The 21,090-nt window shown below is 32.4% G+C and overlaps 2 protein-coding genes and 1 non-coding gene across 3 annotated transcripts; 2 read left to right on the top strand and 1 right to left on the bottom strand.

Annotated features, from left to right (window-relative positions):
• The first annotated feature begins 7,341 nt into the window (after positions 1-7,341).
• On the top strand, positions 7,342-19,003 carry LOC148552952 (acetylornithine deacetylase-like). The gene is made up of 7 exons (XM_088493694.1): positions 7,342-7,486; positions 7,573-7,630; positions 7,725-7,742; positions 7,930-8,052; positions 8,162-8,269; positions 18,485-18,529; positions 18,634-19,003. The coding sequence occupies exons 1-7, from the start codon at positions 7,465-7,467 to the stop codon at positions 18,680-18,682; spliced, it is 423 nt and encodes a 140-aa protein (XP_088349820.1). The 5' UTR covers positions 7,342-7,464; the 3' UTR covers positions 18,683-19,003.
• On the top strand, positions 14,233-14,336 carry LOC148552953 (small nucleolar RNA R71). The gene has a single exon (XR_015893114.1). It is a non-coding gene; the product is annotated as a small nucleolar RNA R71 (small nucleolar RNA).
• A 427-nt stretch (positions 19,004-19,430) lies between the features above and the next one.
• LOC107607279 (uncharacterized) lies at positions 19,431-20,822 on the bottom strand. Its single transcript, XM_088494744.1, has 5 exons — positions 20,793-20,822; positions 20,354-20,456; positions 20,180-20,251; positions 19,878-19,966; positions 19,431-19,775 (listed from the first exon to the last, which is right to left on the bottom strand). The coding sequence occupies exons 1-5, from the start codon at positions 20,820-20,822 to the stop codon at positions 19,629-19,631; spliced, it is 441 nt and encodes a 146-aa protein (XP_088350870.1). The 3' UTR covers positions 19,431-19,628.
• Between the last annotated feature and the right edge of the window lie 268 nt (positions 20,823-21,090).

The raw sequence follows: 21,090 nt of genomic DNA, 5'->3' as shown, positions 1-21,090 counted from the left end.
AAATTATTTTAAATGTAAAAAAATATCGGATGATATATTTGATTTATCAAATTACTAACTTAAAATATAAATTATATATAGAGTAAAAATAGTAGAGAGAAATAGAAAAATAGACAGAGGTAGATGAGAGAATTTAGAAAGGAAATTTATTAATTTTAAAAAAAGAATATTTTCTCTCAATTTTAATAAGAGAGTGTCATGTGACACATTTGATTATTAAATTAGATAATAATATATAATATATAATATAGGTATATTTTAATTTCAATTTTAATATTTTAATTTTAATTTTACTGCAATTAAAGAGTGACATGTTGTACATTTTTATTGTCAAATTAGTAATTAGTCATTGATATTGATAATCATATATAAAATAGATAGAGTGGTTGAAGAAATGAGAGAAATAGAGAAAGAAAGAGGGAGGAGGAGAAAACTTTTTAATTTTGGAGGGAAAGATTTTATTTCAATTGCAATAAAGGAATAATGACATGTGACACATTTTGGTTGTAAAATTAGTAAGGACTAAGGAGAATGGAAGAATTCTTTAATTTTGGAGGGAAAAATTTAATTTCAATTACAATGAGAGAGTGACATGTGGTATATTTTGGTTGTAAAATTAGTAAGGAGGAGAGGAGAATTCCTTAATTTTATTTAAAGGAAAAATTTTGATTCCAATTACAATAAAAAAGTGACATGTGATACATTTTGGTTATAAAATTAAAGATATATAATAAACAATAGAATATATAATAGATTTTTTTTGAAGTATTATTTATTAATTAATCCTTCAATTATTATTTTATCTAAAAATCTACCCTTTATTTTATTATTCATCATTTATATTTTATGGACATCATGAACAATTAAAAATAATAAAAACATAGAATTTTTATTGTTGATCTTAATTCTAATATAATCATATATTCAAGGTATGCACTGTCCATATATTTCCTTTTAATTACTAACGTAAAAATCTCTTAGTCACCTAATTTGAGAATCTAACTTATTATGAATAACAAGTTTAATAGCTCGTGCCATACACGTGATAAGATTGAAATTATAATTTTAAATTCTTTTGTTAAGATTAAAATTATAATTTTAAATTCTTTTATTAAGATTAATTTGAATTATAATAATTTGATTAATAAAAATATAACATATTATGTATTGTTTATTTTTTCTTAATCTAATATTAAATATATTAACTCTAAAATAGTTATTAATTAGTTTTAGTAATTTACTTTTTTTAATAAATCAAACATATATACTTAATGTGACCATAAATAACCTAGTAATACTTAGACTCACCAATAAATTTGTATATGTTGTTTTACTGTCAAGTAAGAACATATTAAAATCAGCTCAAAATAAATAATAAATTATTAGAGAATTCTAATGCACAAAATTCTCTAATAAACAATAAATAATTTAAACCCACTAAAAAATAACTCAACACTTTTCTTTAATACCTATAAAATATATACCTGAAATAATATTATATCAATGTTAGTATACAGTTTTACAATCATCGACCGTATAATACGTGACTCCTTCTTAAAAGTTATTCTACATACGTGTGCAGTCGAAAGATAAATTACTGGACTTTATTTTATTTTTCTAAATTACTATAATTATACATTATTCATTAAATGCTACTTGTAATATAATTGTAATATTGTAATATAATTATAATAAAGATATTTTTCTAAAATAAATTTAGAAGAGAGAATAGTGCTTTCATTTTGGAGGGAAAATGAATTCATGAGAAATTGACACTTCACTTTTATTAGTTGATAATGTATTAAATATTGATTTTATATAATTATAATAAAGATATTTTCCTAAATTAGTATAATCATGCATTATTCGTTAAATGTTAATTGTAATATAATTATAATAAAGATATTTTTCTAAAATAAATTTAGAAGAGAAAATAGTGATTTCATTTTAGAGGAAAAATGAATTTATGAGAAATTGACACCTCACTTTTATTAGTTGGAGGAAACATACAGTTTTAGTATATTTCTCGTTATTATATATTTTCTCTAATCATATATCCACTGTTTTCTTTCCTTCGTTTCAGCATTTTGAACCTGGGTTTAACTTATCGTAGTTCTCACTTCTCAGTCATTCTATTAGATGTAGTTGATAACTATTGAAATTCTTTGATTAACATAGGAGAAAAATATATTATTATATGATAGAATTAATATGAGTATATTTTGTTATTAAAAACATAAAGTTAATGTAAAATAAAATTACACATAAAAAAAGTAAAGAAAATAAAATTAAAATAGCAAAAATGAGAAAAAGATTATTTTTACAATTTTGTTTTGTCATTTTTATGTATAGAAGATTAGAAAATAATTATTTTTATTTATTCCTTAAATTTATATATCATAAAAATCAAATCAACATACATAATTTTAAAGTGTGTGATACTTAAATATCTAATCAAATCAATTAGTTGATATAATTAATGCATCATAATGAATTGTATTTAATGAGTTAAACAAAATAAATTAAGAAACACTCTCAGAAATATGCTACGTTGACTCTATCATTAAATGTAAAAAATCGACTTTTATATAATAGAATCGATAATATAATAGACGGTGAGAAAGAGAAAGATAAACATTTTAGATCCTAGGTTGTTTCATTTGGATGTTGTAATGTGGGTATCACATTATTTTATTTATTCTACCCTATAGACCTTTTTGCAACGTTATTTCAGTATCAATAGAATTTTACTACCTTTTAGAAATAAATTAAAATCCAAAATAAAACTGAAAAAAAATAAAGAATATAAAATTATTTATTGAACTTTTATTTTATTTTTTGTTATTATAACAGGTATTTTTATTTAATATATCAACACCGTACAAAATTAATCATAAAAAAAGTATAAAATATAAATAAATATATTGAATTAAGAGATAAAATTATGTTTGTTATCTCATTTTTACTTTTAGCAACACAATATAATATCATGTACTCAACATAATTTAAGATGCAAATCATAATTAATTATACTTTTTATTTTAAAATATTTAAAATTAATCTTAATATAAATAAAAGTAATTTAATATATTAAATAAATTAATAGAATAATATAAGTCAACTATTTTTTTTGATTAATTTTGTTGTTTTTTCTGACTAACATTAAAATTACGACTTTTTTTTTTAATTTGACCGTGAAATAAAATTAGAGTTGTTGGTCTACACTATTAAAAAAAAATAATATTATGCAATTACATTTGTACATATAACATGTTCCTAAATTTTTATATGCAAAAATTAAGATTCTGTATTTATTTATTTATGCCATAAATAAGTATTATTTACAATTATTCGTATTGATTTAAAAGTTTAAAAACTTTTGTACGTATTAATTTTATATTTAATATTAAAATATGAAAATTTAATATAATATTTTATTATTAATGTATGTAGTATTACATTATAAAATATAAAAATTAAAATGATTATTATATAGCTTAGATGGATTGAACTAAATATAAAATTATAAAATAGAATTGTATTATTAAATTTTAGTAATTTTATTTAGTTAATAATATAAAATATGATAGAAGTGACTATTTATAATTGAATAGTTTTGGTTGATTTATTGATTAGACTAAAAAATCGAAAAACACTCTAAATAAAAAGCCAAATTAACTTTAATATTAAATTCATTAATACAATTTTAATTTTATATAATAGTTAGATAATAAATTAATAAAAGTAAATGGAATGATGGCTTTAATTAGTAGTTGATAAAATACTCATTTAGAATAATTAAAAAAAGTAAAAGTATGATATTATTAAAATAATACATTTTTATGTTTAAAATACATTTAAATAAAATATTTGTAAAATATAAAATTTAGAATAACATATCTTCATGAATATTAATCATTAATCAATTATGAACTAATATAAAATTATAATACAATTTATTAACAAAAAATAATCAACAATTAATATTAATAAATATAAAAATCATCCAAACACTTTAATTAAAAGTATGAGTGGTTAATTATTATTTATTATTAATAATATTTTGTTTATAACTAAAACTAAAAATATAATTATTCAGATTTAGATTTTAAAAGAATAAATATATAAGTAACAAATAATCTATTTTATCATGCATATTATAAATTAATGAATTAAACTAACTGATATAATGAATTATAATTAATTAATTGGTATAAATTATAATAAATTATATGATATTCAAAAAGAAAATAAAATGAATAAGAAGAAAATAAAAAGAAATAAAAGAGATAAAAGACTACAATAAAATAAATTGAGTGTGAGAGTTTCTTTTTTATTTTTTTATTTTACAAACAGGTAAATAACTTAAGCTTAATTACAGAATTTTTTTTTTATTTATGCATACATGATAACACCATGGTCTATAAATATTTCATGGATAACATATCATATATTGCTCTAAATGATGAGCACGAAAGTTGAAGAGTGTGTGGTGGTTTGTGTCCACGACAGTTGCCTTCTTGCGACGACGCCTCATAGGAAGAAAAAGAATTGTTGTAAAAGCTACCCAATAATTACACATCATATATTAATTTTGTTAAAATTATATAATTTTTCATAATATGATTAGAATCGTTATCTTCTATCATAATCAGAGAAAACCCGGACAATGACTAAGAATATTATACCTGATATACACAAATTGAAATAGAAATATATGTCTTGAAATTTAGAAATATAAATCTATTATATCTTCCTAAACAAACCTAAACAACTCTACACCAATAGCCCGTGCCATGTCGTGTTTTTCAAGACTTATATTTAGGAACATATAGAATTTTAATAATAATACACGGGTAATTGAAATAGTTTATATACGAATTTTTCAAGTTATTATTATTATTATTATTGGATAATAAATAAGAATTAGAATTATATTAATATTTTTAAAATTAATATAATTAAAATGACTAAAAATATTTAAAATTAATGTGCGTTATTAATATCATAAAATTTGATCATTTTATAATTAGATTCAAATATTCTTATCATGATTACTACGACCGGTGCAATTATCATATCATTATCATATATTATTATTATTATTATTATTATTATTATTATTATTATTATTATTATTATTATTATTATTATTATTATTACTATTATTATTATTAAAATGATTAAAAGTATTTTCAATTGATAATTGATAAGTAGTTTAATAATGCATTAAATATTGATTTGATATAATTATAATAAAGATATTTTTTATAAAATAATTTAGAATAGAGAATAAGAAAGTTCATTTTGGAGGGAAAACGGAGTCACGAGAGATCGACACCTCACCTTCCTTAGTTGGGGGAAAATCCAGTTTTAGTATATTAAGTAGATGCTATTTTTTTTTAATTTGTAGTCAATGAAATATAAATTTATGCTAACTCCAACTATGCATTTTTGAAAGATGTTTGCTACGGTACGATGATAAATTCATACGTACTGACACGTTTAAAATATAGACAAATAACAATAAGATATGTGGAATTTATTTTCCATGTTAGCATTTTTTTTTTAAATATATAGTATATCACCACTTTTACTAAAACACCCTTTTAATTAAATAAAAATAAAAAAATTATTTATTTAATTTTATAAAAAGACTTAAACATCCTTCTTTTATTTGATTAGACAAAAATACCCTTTTAAATTAATCAAATTTTAGAATTCAATTAATCCTAATTTTATAGTTTCAAATAATTGAAACAACAAAACAAAAACACATTAAAAAAACAAAAAATCAAAATTGTTCTTCATCTGTGTTAAACATATTAAAAAAATAAAAAACCAAAATTGTTCTTCATCTGGGTTCAGAAACCTTCTCGTTCACGCCTCTGAAGGTTTCAGTCTTCTTCATCTTCTTCTCTCCTCTTCCTATCCTCTCTCTCTGCTACTCGATCTCTCTCATCTGTCTCACTGTGTGTCGCACGCAAGACACCATCGTTTTGCTGGGATGCCCTAGCCAATTACCCAACCCAGCAACCTTAGCTCCACACAATGGCTAAACACGAACCCATCCCTCCCATCACCCTCGAGCTCCTCCTTCCTCTCTCCGTCATCAATCTCACTCCCTCACCTCCGTCCATCTCCCGCCGCCGTCGCCGAAATGAGCTTCAAAGCCACCGTCGTTATTGTGCAGCTCTGTTCCACCATCGTGCAGCTATCGTTTCAGCTTTGAAAGCACCGTCGCACAGCTCAGTTCCATCGTCGCGGGGCTTGCCTTTTTTTTCCGTCGTGCATCTCTGTTCCATAGTCACCGGCGCTATCTCTATTCCACCTGTCATCCCTTCGGTCGTGCCCTTGTCCCCCTCTTGCTCAGGATCTGCTCTACTCTGTTTTAGGGCTTCTAGCTTCTAGGTATTTTTTTTATAACAATTATTGAATAATTGTTGTTAGTTAACTTGTGAACTTGTTATAGGTTAAATAATTGTTGAATAAGTGTTAATTAATCTGTGAATCTTACTGTTTTTACTGTGAATTACTCCATTATTAATGATTCTGATAATTCATCGAAGAAGGCTGTGTTTGATGAGGATGAGGAAGATAAATACAAGGAAAAAAATCCGGAAAATAGTTTGAAGAGAAAAGAGAGTGGCGGTGGAGGAAAGTCAACCTTGGAAGAATTAATAAGGGAAGAGGAGAAGAAAAAGGAGAAAATCAACAGGAAGAACTATTGGTTGCGTGAGGGAATCATTGTTAAGGTTATGAGCAAGGCCTTGGCAGAGAAGGGGTACTACAAGCAAAAGGGTGTGGTGGAATGATACCTTGGAAACTTCATGTCACCGGAAAACTCTTTCACAGTGGGTTAGCTCATAAAGTATGCTCTTCATTCATATAGTACTACCTTTAACATTTCGCTCGGCTATGGCATTTTCTACTACTATTATTTTTATTTTGGTTTTTTTATTTGATGAGTATGATATATAATATTAATAAGTCAATAATGAAGTTCTAATTCTTGATTTTGTGAGAGATGTGGTATGTGTGTGTAAGTAAACATAATTATTCCAATTTTACTCCTTCTCTACTAAACTGTATTCTTGATGACAAAACAAGAGAGAAGAAAAAAGCTTGTCTTGGTTCTGTGACTATCAAAGTAGATTATAACCAATTCTGTAGTTGCTTTTGTCTTTAGGCCTTACCCCTGCTACGTGGAAACTTGACCAAGTATTGACCAATCAATACATTTTTTTATAATTTTAATGTTTTCTATGACTTCGACTCTTAAGCTTTATAATATTGTAAGTACTGAGTTGTTAACTTGTCTATTATTTCATATTTGGTTTCTTGCAGGCTATAAATCCTCTGGAGCTATCCATGGATGCTCTAAAGGAAATCCAGTCATGATTTTATGAAGACTTTCCACCACATCCACAGGAACAGATCTATGGGTTTGCAACCGCATCAACCATGAAACCAACCCAATGGAGCTGTAAGTTTGTGGGCTCAAATTATTACTTTAGTACTTCTTTTTTAATATAAGATCTTCAATATTCATGATTATATTTTCTACCATAGATCCTGGAGGTGGAATCAACCAAATTCCAGGGGAATGTACTATTTCAGGAGATGTCAGGTTTATGCTCTAGGAAATTACAATCAATCTAGATTTTTCTTTTAGGAATGGTTTTGATATGGCATTAGTGATGTTTTTATTTTGTGTGTTGCAGGTTAACCCCATTTTACAAGTAAGTAACATCTTATAATATGGCCAAAGTTGTGCTCTTTTTGGAACTTTGGATCCAATTTTTTATTCTTCATTTTACTAGTATATTTCATTTGCAAAGTAATTCCGTAAAGGTAGAAAAAAACATGTGAGAATAAGAGATTTCAATGATTTTTCAAGCATATCCTGTGGTCTAATACTTTGTTCAGTGTGAAGGATGTACTAACAAAGCTGCAAGAATATGTGGATAACATTAATCTCAACATACATAAGCTAGAAACACGGGGTCCTGTTTCAAAATATGTCTTGCCTGATGATGACTTAAGGGGAAGGTTTGACTTATTTATCCTCCACTATATTTAGCTATTAAGGTTTGGATCCCTTGATTTTTAATTTTCACGTATGTGTAGCTATTAAGGCTTCTTTTGCATTCTTCTACAGCCTTACTCTAACTTTTGATGAGGCAAATTCTGGAGTAGCTTGTGATCTTAATTCCAGAGGCTACCATGTTTTGTGCAAAGCAACTAAAGAAGTAGTTGGGCATGTGAAGTGGTGCACGAAATTGTGATCTCTAGCAACGACACCAAAATCCTTTTGCGTCTGTCACTACGCCCAACACTCGCGAGTTTGAAGCTCGTCATAGTCATCCCTTCCCAGATCCTACTCGGAATACCACAGACAAGGTTTAGATTTTTCGGATCTCAAGAATGGCTACCAATAATTCTAGCTTATACCACGAAGACTCCGATCTTTCGGAATGGAGGCTAAGAGATAAACGCTCAATCCAAAGTAGAACAGAAGTGGTTGTCAGGCACGCGTTCATAGGTTGAGAATAGTGATGAGTGTCATGGATCATCATATTCATCATGTTGAAGTGCAAGCGAATATCTTAGAATAGGAATAAGCTTGAATTGAATAAGAAAACAATAGTACTTTGCATTAATTCATGAGGAACAGCAGAGCTCCACACCTTAATCTATGGTGTGTAGAAACTCTACCGTTGAAAATACATAAGTGATGATGGTCCAGGCATGGCCGAATGGCCAGCCCCCAAGTCTAAGGAAAAATGTTCCAAAGATCGTCCAAAAGACCCTGAATACAATAGTAAAAAGTCCTATTTATACTAAACTAGTTACTAGGGTTTACAGAGATAAGTAAATGATGCAGAAATCCACTTTCGGGCCCACTTGGTGTGTGCTTGGGCTGAGCATTGAGCTTTCATGTGTAGAGACTCTTTTTGGAGTTAAACGCCAGGTTGTAGCCTGTTTCTGGCGTTTAACTCCAGAATAGGGCAGGAAATTGGTGTTTGAACGCCAGTTTGCGTTATATAAACTCGGGTAAAGTATAGACTATTATATATTTCAAGAAAGTCCTGGATGTCTACTTTCCAACGCAATTGAGAGCACGCCAATTGGATTTCTGTAGCTCCAGAAAATCCATTTCGAGTGCAGGGAGGTCAGAATCCAACAACATCTACAGTCTTTCTTCAGCCTTTGAATCAGATTTTTGCTCAAGTCCCTCAATTTCAGCTAGAAATTACCTGAAATCACAGAAAAACACACAAACTCATAGTAAAGTCCAGAAATGTGATTTTTATTTAAAAACTAATAAAAATATACTAAAAACTAACTAAATCATACTAAAAACTACTTAAAAACAATGCCAAAAAGCGTATAAATTATCCGCTCATCACAACACCAAACTTAAATTGTTGCTTGTCCCCAAGCAACTGAAAATTAAATAGGATAAAAAGAAGAGAATATACTATTAAATTTCAAAATATCAATGAAACTTAGCTCCAATTAGATGAGCGGGACTAGTAGCTTTTTGCCTCTGAACAGTTTTGGCATCTCACTTTATCCTTTGAAGTTTAGAATGATTGGCATCTATAGGAACTCAGAATTCAGATAGTGTTATTGATTCTCCTAGTTCAGTATGTTGATTCTTGAACACAGCTACTTTATGAGTCTTGGTCGTGGCCCTAAGCACTTTGTTTTCCAGTATTATCACCGGATACATAAATGCCACAGACACATAATTGGGTGAACCTTTTCCAGATTGTGACTCAGCTTTGCTAGAGTCCCCAGTTAGAGGTGTCCAGAGTTCTTAAACACACTCTTTTTTTTTTTTACTTTGGATCATGACTTTAACCGCTCAGTCTCAAGCTTTTGGCTTGACACCTTCACGCCACAAGCACATGGTTAGGGACAACTTGGTTTAGCCACTTAGGCCAGGATTTTATTCCTTTGGGCCCTCCTATCCACTGATGCTCAAAGCCTTGGATCCTTTTTTTTCCCTTGCCTTTTGGTTTAAAGAGTTATTGGCTTTTTCTACTTACTTTTCTTTTTCTTTCTCTCTTTTTTTTTCGCCATTTTTTTCTGCAAGCTTTTGTATTCACTGTTTTTTCTTGCTTCAAGAATCAATTTTATAATTTTTCAGATTATCAATAACATTTCTCTTTTTCATCATTCTTTCAAGAGCCAACAATTTTAACATTCATAAACTACAAATTCAAAAGACATATGCACTGTTCAAGCATTCATTCAGAAAACAAAAAGTATTGCCACCACATCAAAATAATCAAACTAATTTCAAGGATGAATTCAAAATTCATGTACTTATTTTTCTTTCGTAATTAAAACATCTTTCATTTAAGAGAGGTGATGGATTCATAGGATATTCATAGCTTTAAGGCATGGATACTAGACCCTAATGATCATGTAATAAGACACAAACATAAATAAAAATAAAGCATAGAGAACGAAAACAAAAAAAAAATTAACTAGACAAGGAGATTAAGGAACGGGTCTACCTTAGTGAGGGTGGCGTCTTCTTCCTCTTGAAGAACCAATAGTGTTCTTGAGCTTCTCTGTGTCTCTTCCTTGCCTTTTTTGCTCCTCCCTCATAGCTCTTTGATCTTCTCTGATCTCATGGAGAATGATGGAGTGCTCTTGGTGCTCCATCCTTAGTTGTCCCATGTTGGAACTTAATTCTCCTAGGGAGGTGTTGATTTTCTTCCAATAGTTTTGTGGAGGAAAGTGCATCCCTTGAGGCATCTCAGGAATTTCATGATGAGGAATTTCATCATGCTCTTGTTGAGGTCCATGAGTGGGCTCTCTTGTTTGCTCCATCCTTTTATTAGTGATGGGCTTGTCCTCATCAATGAGGATATCTCCCTCTATGTCAATCCCATCCGAATTGCAGATATGGCAAATGAGGTGAGGAAAGGCTAACCTTGCCAAAGTGGAGGACTTGTCAGCCACCTTGTAGAGTTCTTGAGGTATAATCTCATGAACTTTCACTTCCTCCCCAATCATGATACTATGGATCATGATGGCCCAATCCACAGTTACTTCGGATCGGTTGCTAGTAGGAATGATAGAGCGTTGGATGAACTCCAACCATCCTCTAGCTACAGGCTTAAGGTCCGGTCTTCTCAATTGAACCGGCTTGCCTCTTGAGTCAACTTCCCATTGAGCTCCTTCCACACATATATCCATGAGGACTTGGTCCAACCTTTGATCAAAGTTGACCCTTCTAGTGTAGGGGTGTGCGTTTTCTTGCATCATTGGCAAGTTGAACGCCAACCTTACATTTTCTGGACTGAAATCTAAGTATTTCCCCCGAACCATTGTAAGCCAATTCTTTGGATTCGGGTTCATACTTTGATCATGGTTCCTAGTGATCCATGTGTTTGCATAGAACTCTTGAACCATTAAGATTCTGACTTGTTGAATAGGATTGTAGAGTACTTTCCATCCTCTTCTTCTAATCTCTTGTCGGATCTCCAGATATTCGTCCTTTTTGAGCTTAAAAGGGACCTCAGGGATCACCTTTTTCTTGGCCACAACTTCATAGAAGTGGTCTTGATGGACCTTTGAGATGAATCTCTCCATCTCCCATGACTCAGAGGTGGAAGCAATTGGCTTCCCTTTCCTCTTTCTTGAGGTTTCTCTGGCCTTAGGTGCCATTAATGGTTATGGAAAAACAAAAAGCAACGCTTTTACCACACCAAACTTAAAATGTTTGCTCGTCCTCGAGCAAAAGAAGAAAGAAAGTAGTAGAAGAAGAAGAAAATAAAGGAGATGGAGGGGGATTTGTGGTTCGGCCAAGGGGTAGAAGTAGTAGTTGTAATGTGTGAAAATGAGGTAGTGTTGATGGGTTTATATAGGGGTGGGGGGAGGGTTAGGTTTCCTGTATTAGGGTTGGGTTTGGGAGGGAAATGATTTTTGAATTTGGAGGTAGGTGGGGTTTTTGGAGAAAAGGGGATTGATTTGAGTGGTGAAGAGTATTTGGGGAAGAGATATGGAGGTGATTGGTGAAGGGTATTTGGGAATGAGTGTTATGAAAGGGTGTGAATAGGAGAGAAGAAGAGGTGGGGTAGGTGGGGATCCTGTGGGGTCCACAGATCCTGAGGGGTCAAGGACTTAACATCCCTGCTCCATTTAGGCGTGCAAAACGCCTTTGGTGTGCACTTCTGGCGTTAAACGCCAGGTTGCTGCTTGTTTCTGGTGTTTAACGCCAGCTTTTCTCCCATTCTTGGCGTTAAACGCCAATTACATGCTCTGTTCTGGTGTTAAACGCCAGTCTGGTGCTTGTTTTTGGCGTTAAACGCCAGTTTGATGCTTCTTACTGGCGTTTAAACACCAGTAAGCTCTTCCTCCAGGGTGAGCTATTTTTAATGCTATTTTTCATTCTGTTTTTTATTTTTCAGTTGTTTTTGTGACTTCACATGATCATCAACCTAAAGAAATCATAAAATAACAATAGAATATATATATAACATTGGGTTGCCTCCCAACAAGCGCTTCTTTAATGTCAATAGCTTGACAGTGAGCTCTCATGGAGCCTCACAGATAATCAGAGCAAGGTTGAGGCCTCCCAACACCAAACTTAGAGTTTGGTTGTGGTCTCCCAAAACCAAACTTAGAGTTTGAATGTGGGGGTTCTGTTTGACTCTGTATTGAGAGAAGCTTTTCATGCTTCCTCTCCATGGTTATAGAAGGAGAACCTTGAGTCTTAAATACAAGGTAGTCTTTATTCAACTGAAGGACCAACTCTCCTCTGTCAACATCAATCACAGCTTTTGTTGTGGCTAGAAAGGGTCTGCCAAGGATGATGGATTCAACCTCATCCTTCCCAGTGTCTAAGATTATGAAATCAGCAGGGATGTAGAGGCCTTCAACTTTCACAAGCACGTCCTCAACTAGCCCATAAGCATGTTTCATTGATTTGTTTGCCATCTCTAGTGAGATTCTTGCAACTTGTACCTCAAAGATTCCCAGTTTCTTCATTATAAAAAGTGGCATGAGGTTTATCCCTGACCCCAGGTCGCACAGAGCCTTCTCAAAGGTCATGGCGCCTATGGTACAAGGTATGAAGAATTTTCCGGGATCAGGTTTCTTCTGAGGTAATGTCTGCCTCTTTAATGCATTCAGTTCATTGGTGAACAAGGGGGTTCATCCTCCCAAGTCTCATTACCAAACAACTTGGCATTCAGCTTCATGATTGCTCCTAGATACTTAGCAACTTACTCTTCAGTGATGTATTCATCCTCTTCAGAGGAAGAATATTCATCAGAGCTCATGAATGGCAGAAAGAAGTTCAATGGAATCCCTATGGTCTATGTATGAGCCTCAGATTCCTTTGGTTCCTCAAACGGGAACTCCTTTCTGTCCAGAGGACGTCCCATGAGGCTTTTCTCACTGGGATTCACGTCCTCCTCACTCTCTCCAGGTTCAGCCATGTTAGTCATGGTTATGGCCTTGCACTCTCTCTTGGGATTTTCTTCTGTATTGCTTGGGAGAGTACTGGGAGGAGTTTCAGTAATCTTCTTACTCAGCTGACCCACCTGTGCCTCCAAATTTCTAATGGAGGACCTTGTTTCATTCATGAAACTTAGAGTGGTCTTGGATAGATCAGAGACTATGGTTGCCAGGCCAGAATGGCTCTGTTCAGAATTCTCTGTCTGTTGCTGAGAAGATAATGGAAAAGGCTTGCTATTGCTAAACCTATTTCTTCCACCATTATTATTGAAGCCTTGTTGAGGCTTCTGTTGGTCTTTCCATGAGAAATTTGGATGATTTCTCCATGAAGAATTATAGGTGTTTCCATAGGGTTCTCCCATATAATTCACCTCTGCTATTGCAGGGTTCTCAGGATCATAAGCTTCTTCTTCAGAAGATGATTCTTTAGTACTATTGGATGCAGCTTGCAATCCATTCAGACTCTGAGAAATCATATTGACTTGCTGAGTCAATATTTTGTTCTGAGCCAATATGGCATTCAGAGTACCAATTTCAAGAACTCCCTTCTTCTGGGGCGTCCCATTGTTCACAGGATTCCTCTCAGAGGTTTACATGAACTGGTTATTTGTAACCATTTCAATGAGTTTCTGAGCTTCTACAGGGGTTTTCACGTGAAGAGATCCTCCTGCAGAATGGTCCAATGATATTTTTGACAACTCAGACAGACCATCATAGAATATACTTATGATGCTCCACTCTGGAAGCATGTCAGTAGGACACCTTTTGATCAGTTGCTTGTATCTTTCCCAAGCTTCATAGAGGGATTCTCCTTCCTTCTGTCTGAAGGTTTGGATTTCCACTCTGAGCTTGCTCATCTTTTGAGGTGGAAAGAATTTGGCCAGGAAAGCACTGACCAGCTTATCTCAAGAGTTCAGGCTATCCTTAGGTTGTGAATCCAACCATGTTCTAGCTTTGTCTCTTACAACAAAAGGGAAAAGCATAAGCCTGTAGACCTCGGGATCAACTCCATTGGTCTTGACAGTGTCACAGATTTGCAAGAATTCAGCTAAAAATTGATGAGGATCTTCCATTGGAAGTCCATGAAACTTGCAATTTTGCTGCATTAGAGAAACCAATTGAGGCTTAAGCTCAAAGTTATTTGATCAAATTGCAGAAATTGAGAGGCTTCTTCCATAGAAGTTGGAAGAGGGTGCAATAAAGTCACCAAGCATCTTCCTTGCATCTCCACCATTGTTATTAGGTTCGGCCATGTCTTCCTCTTTTTTGAAAATCTCTGTCAGGTTCTCTCCAGAGAGTTGTGCCTTAGCTTCCCTTAGCTTCCTCTTCAGAGTCCTTTCAGGTTCAAGATCAGCTTCAACAAGAATATTCTTATCCTTGTTCCTGCTCATATGAAAAAGAAGAGAACAGAAAAGAAAATATGAAATTCTCTATGTCACAGTATAGAGATTTCTTATGTGAGTATAAAAAGAAAAGAATAGAAGAAGGAGAAGAGACAAACTCGAACACAGAGAAGAAGATGGGGTTCGAATTATGAGAGAAGTGTTAGTAGATAAATAAATAAATAGAAAGAGATGAGAGGGGGAAGAATTTGAAAATTAATTAAAATAAACTAAAAATAGTTTTGTTTTTATTTTAAATGTTAATTAGAATTCAAAAATTAAGGAGAAAAATAAAATTAAATTGAAATTTAAAACAATTAGTTAATGAAAAGAAATTTTTTGAAAAAAAAAGGTTAGTAATTTTCGAAAATAAGAGAGAGAAAAGTAGTTAGGTGGTTTTGAAAATGATAAGGATTTTTAAAAATCAAACAAAAAGTTAAGTGGTTAATTGAAAAAGATTTTGAAAATCAATTTTGAAAAGATGAGAAGTTAGAAAAGATTTTAAAATTAAGTTTTGAAAAAGATATGATTGAAATTTATGATTGAAAATCATTTTGAAAAAGATTTGAAAAAGAAATTTAAAAAGATTTGATTTTGAAAATTGAAGTTGATTACTTGACTAACAAGAAACTAAAAGATATGATTCTAAAATTTAAAGATTGAACAAAATCTTAATAGGCAAGTAACAAACTTTAAAATTTTTGAATCAATCACATTAATTGTTAGTAAAGAATTTGAAATTATGAAATGAAATTAAGAAAAAAGGATTTTGAAAATCATTTTTAAAAGTTTTCGAAAATATAAGAAAATGAGAAAGATTTGATTTTTGAAAAGGTTTTGAAAAGATAAGATTTTTAAATTAAAAATTTGATTTGACTCATAAGAAACAACTAGAGTTTAAAATTTTTTGAAAAAGTCAACTCAAATATTCGAATTTTATGAGAAGAAAAAGGGAAATATATTATTTTTTTTATTTTTAAATTTTTAATGATGAAAGAAAAAAACAATGAAAAGACTCAAAACATGAAAATCATGAATCAAAACACACAATGCATGCAAGAACACTTTGAATGTCAAGATGAACACCAAGAACACTTTGAAGATCAAGATGAACATCAAGAACTTATTTTTTGGAAATTTTTTTTAAGAAAAGACACACATGCAAGACACCAAACTTAGAGATTTTCAATGTTTAGACACTAACAAATTGAAAATGCATATGAAAAACAAGAAAAGACACAAAACATGAAAATTCAAAGATCAAATAAAGACAATCATCAAGAACAACTTGAAGATCATGAAGAACATCATGCATGGGTATTCGAAAATTCAAAGAAAAAGTGACAAAGATGCAATTGACCCAAACTTACAATTTGACACTAGACTCAAACAATAAACATAAAATTTTTTTGGTTTTTATGATTTTATTAAATTTTTTTTTGTATTTTTCCGAAAATTAATTGGAAAAAGAAAAATAAGGATTTCAAAATTTTTAATGAGAATTCCAGGAATCATGCAATGTTAGTCTAAAGCTCCAGTCCAGGAATTAGACACGGTTTACTAGCCAGCCAAGCTTTTAGTGAAAGCTCCGGGCCAAAACACTAGACATGGCCAATGGCCAGCCAAGCTTTAGCATACAAATCAGGCATACAACAGCTGAATTGATGAGAATAAAAAAGCTCTTGTGATGATGAGTTGAAACCTTGGTCCAAATAATTAGACATGGCTTCACAGCCAGCCAGACTTCAACATATCATCATGAAACTCTAGAATTCATTCTTAAAAATTCTGAAGTCATAGAATAATTTATTATTTTTTTTGAAATTTTTTTTTCGAAAATAAAAATAAAAACAAAAAGCTTAAAATTAAAATAAAATTACCTAATCTGAGCAACAAGATGAACCGTCAGTTGTCCAAACTCGAACAATCCCCGGCAACGGCGCCAAAAACTTGGTGCACAAAATTGTGATCCCCGGCAACGGCGCCAAAAACTTGGTGCACGAAATTGTGATCTCTAGCAACGGCGCCAAAAACTTGGTACGCATGTTTATAATCTCAAATTCTTTTTTACAACTCTGATACAACTAACCAGCAAGTGCACTGGGTCGTCCAAGTAATAAACCTTACGTGAGTAAGGGTCGATCCTACGGAGATTGTCGGCTTGAAGCAAGCTACAGTCACCTTGTAAATCTCAGTCAAGCAGATTCAAATGGTTATGGGATTTTGATAATTAAAATATAAATAACAGAAAATAAGATAGAGATACTTATGTAATTCATTAGTGAGAATTTCAGATAAGCATATGGAGATGCTTTGTTCCTTCTGAATCCCTGCTTTCCTATTGCCTTCATCCAATCATCCCTACTCCTTTCCATGGCAAGCTGTATGTTGGGCATCACCGTTGTCAATGGCTACTTCCCATCCTCTCAGTGAAAATGGTCCAAATGCGCTGTCACTGCACGACTAATCATCTGTCGGTTCCCGATCATGTTGGAATAGGATCCAGTGATCCTTTTGCATCTGTCACTACGCCCAACACTCGCGAGTTTGAAGCTCGTCAAAGTCATCCCTTCCCAGATCCTACTCGGAATACCACAGACAAGGTTTATACTTTCCGGATCTCAAGAATGGCTGCCAATAATTCTAGCTTATACCACGAAGACTCTAATCTTTTGGAATGGAGGCTAAGAGATAAACGCTCAATCCAAAGTAGAACGAAAGTGGTTGTCAGGCACGCGTTCATAGGTTGAGAATAGTGATGAGTGTCACGGATCATCATATTCATCATGTTGAAGTGCAAGCGAATATCTTAGAATAGGAATAAGCTTGAATTGAATAAGAAAATAATAGTACTTTACATTAATTCATGAGGAACAGCAGAGCTCCACACCTTAATCTATGGTGTGTAGAAACTCTACCATTGAAAATACATAAGTGATGATGGTTCAGGTATGGCCGAATGGCCAGCCCCCAAGTCTAAGGAAAAATGTTCCAAAGATCGTCCAAAAGACCCTGAATACAATAGTAAAAAGCCCTATTTATACTAAACTAGTTACTATGGTTTACAGAGATAAGTAAATGATGCAGAAATCCACTTCCAGGCCCACTTGGTGTGTGCTTGGGCTGAGCATTGAGGTTTCATGTGTAGAGACTCTTTTTGGAGTTAAACGCCAGGTTGTAGCTTGTTTCTGGCGTTTAACTCTAGAATAGGGCAGGAAGTTGGCGTTTGAATGCCAGTTTGCGTCATCTAAACTCGGCCAAAGTATGGACTATTATATATTGATGGAAAGCCCTGGATGTCTACTTTCTAACGCAATTGAGAGCGCGCCAATTGGGTTTCTGTAGCTCCAGAAAATTTATTTTGAGTGCAGGGAGGTCAGAATCCAACAGCATCTGTAGTCCTTCTTCAGCCTCTGAATCAGATTTTTGCTCAAGTCCCTCAATTTCAGCCAGAAATTACCTGAAATCACAAAAAAATACACGAACTCATAGTAAAGTCTAGAAATGTAATTTTTATTTAAAAACTAATAAAAATATACTAAAAACTAACTAAATCATACTAAAAACTACTTAAAAACAATACCAAAAAGCGTATAAATTATCCGCTCATCATGAAGGCTTACTCAATTACTGGAAGTTTGCCACTCATTCGGGAGCTACAGGTGATAATACATTCTCGTTGCTCGGTGAAAATTAAAAATCTTTCCTAGTTGTAGGCAGTTAGCACTCAGATCCCTTACTTGAACTCTTATTTTATCTACCGCAGGATGAAGGTTTTGATGTCCAAACTGCTGGATATGGTATGGCCTTCCTAAGAACAAATTTATACACGTTGAATCTTGATGTAGAGAAGAAACAAGTTACTCACTTGCGTTTCATGTTACTATTAGGTCTAATGGCTACATACCATGCCCAGAATGAGTACTGCCTTTTTACGGATATGTCTTAAGGGTATCGAGTTTTTGCAAGCATCATCGCTCAGTTAGAGGAAGATTGAGACTACGAGTTGAACTTCATTCTAGCATTTCACGGCCTATGAATATGTCATTGCTGCTAAAGCTGAAGGAAGACCTTAAGTGACTCTGTATTCATTGTATGTATGAAGTAGAAGTTTGGTGGTATTGATTTCTACACTAGTCTTACGAAAATAGTTGACTTAGTACACTATTATCTAAGTTATATGTTGTTTTATACTATTATTAATATATATTTTCTTTTCCTTTTTGGGTGATATATAACGCTCCATGTGAAAAAATGTTTAATTAAAATTTTCAGTTTTATCTACTCAAAATAAATTCCTTTTCTTTATGAAGAATCTTATGTAACATTGTTTAGATGCTTATCTATTTACCTACTTTCTTTTGCGTTTACAACTTGACTTTAACTAGCACCTAACTTGTATGTCTTTTTTTGTCTCTTATTTAGCATAGTCAACATTGGGGTAAAGCCGTAAAGGATATATACTACCCCACTACGTCACATGGTGAATTATTCACCCCATGATAGCTAGTGGTTCAAATAAAACGTTCCATGGATAATTTAAATGGAACAGTAAATGTGCTATTTGTTTCACCAAACATTTTCCCCCATTTTATTGGAAAACATTCATAACTGGAAAATTTTTTAATCAGAACTTGCTTATTCTGTATGTAAGAGATCTCAACTAACATAATTATACAACTTTCCTTTACAAGATTAACAACTCTAATACATATACAATTTTTCATCAAGCTGTGTCAGCCATGGATGGTATTTCAAAATCTACTTGGAATATCTTTCTTCTGATTTGAGCTGTTGGATTCTTTGCCGTAGTCTACGCCGGTGGTCATGAATTTTCCAAAGGCCATGTCCCAATATAACCGTTGAGTATATGCCATGCGTGATAATGGGAGCTAGAATGTTATTTGTCTGTCACATAACCATTGCCAATTAGTTTATCCTTGAAAATCTTACACAAAACAGAAAAATATTTTCAAAAGATTATATAAAATGTAAAGCTAAGAAGATTACTTGAATCCATTCAAAACCCAAGTAGAGGGCAAGAAGTCCTTCAAGAAGAGGGGAATATATCTTTTTCATTTGGCGCTTCTCATACCATGCTGCAAACCGAAAGCAGGCAATGCAATCAGACTCATGAAACAAATATAATATGTAGAAACTGCTTAATCAATGACTAGTAGATATTATATCATAGAGAAACTTTATAAGTTTATGACTTTATTCCACCACTTTCTGAACCAAATGAAACTTTGTTCAATCTATGAATCTATGAACTGAATCTAATGCTTTGCTGCAGGGATAAGTAATTGAACCTTCAAATAGCTTTTTCAAATCTTGACGGCCCGAGCGAGATTGCAAAATAGGTGCCACAACATAAGTGGGATCTGAAAGAAGTAAACAAATAAGCAAGAGATCGTTAAGCAAGCTTAAAAACAAAATAAGTCAGTACAAAGGGAAAACATGTTGAAGGGTAATAAGAACAGGACCTTTGGGCGAGGCAGCCACATAATAGAGAGAACCAGTAAGAACAGCTGTGAGTACAGCTGCAAATGCTTGCGCAAAAGGTACAAACGGAGGCAATACCCCTGTCTACAATTTTGAAAATAAATCACCATTTAGCCACTGGAATGAAAACTTTTGCTTTGGATACTTGTAATAAGTAGCCCTTGTCAGATGGTATAACTGAAAAAGGAATAGTAACTTGAGTAATAGGTTCTTGGTAGGAACTCGGGTCAACAACTTCTGTAAATCCAAAAGCTTTTGCTGCGGCAACAATAAACACAATAACAAATAATGAACCAAGGATTGTGCTAGGTGAAAAAACAATATTCAGATCGATTTCAGGACTGATTTTGGCACTATTTTCACACTTATGTGGATTCTTATCCACGCCAATTATTCGAGATGCTCCCCTTAGTTTTGCGCCTTGTGCAACCTAATTAAAGGAGAATTCATAAATTATCTTGTAGTTTGGAAATGATAATTAGTAATCAATTGAGAACTGAAAAGTTAAGACAGACAAAGTTGTTCGCTGCACTTACAGAAAGGCCAACAGTTCCGAGACCAAATATCACCCCAGTTGATCCTTTTGTCACATTAGCAACATTCCATGCTGCGCCTAGACCTTCCATGAGTAACATAATCAATCAGAAACTAAGAATTTATCAATGGAATTAAGAGTTATGAATGCATCGAAGCAAGGCAGCAACTAGAGTTTAGTGGG

This window comes from Arachis ipaensis, chromosome B7 (assembly GCF_059453495.1).
Source record: "Arachis ipaensis isolate K30076 ecotype BB chromosome B7, ASM5945349v1, whole genome shotgun sequence".
Taxonomy (NCBI): Eukaryota; Viridiplantae; Streptophyta; class Magnoliopsida; order Fabales; family Fabaceae; genus Arachis; species Arachis ipaensis.
Note: the sequence above shows the minus strand (reverse complement) of the source record. Positions and strands in the feature narration are given on the sequence as shown.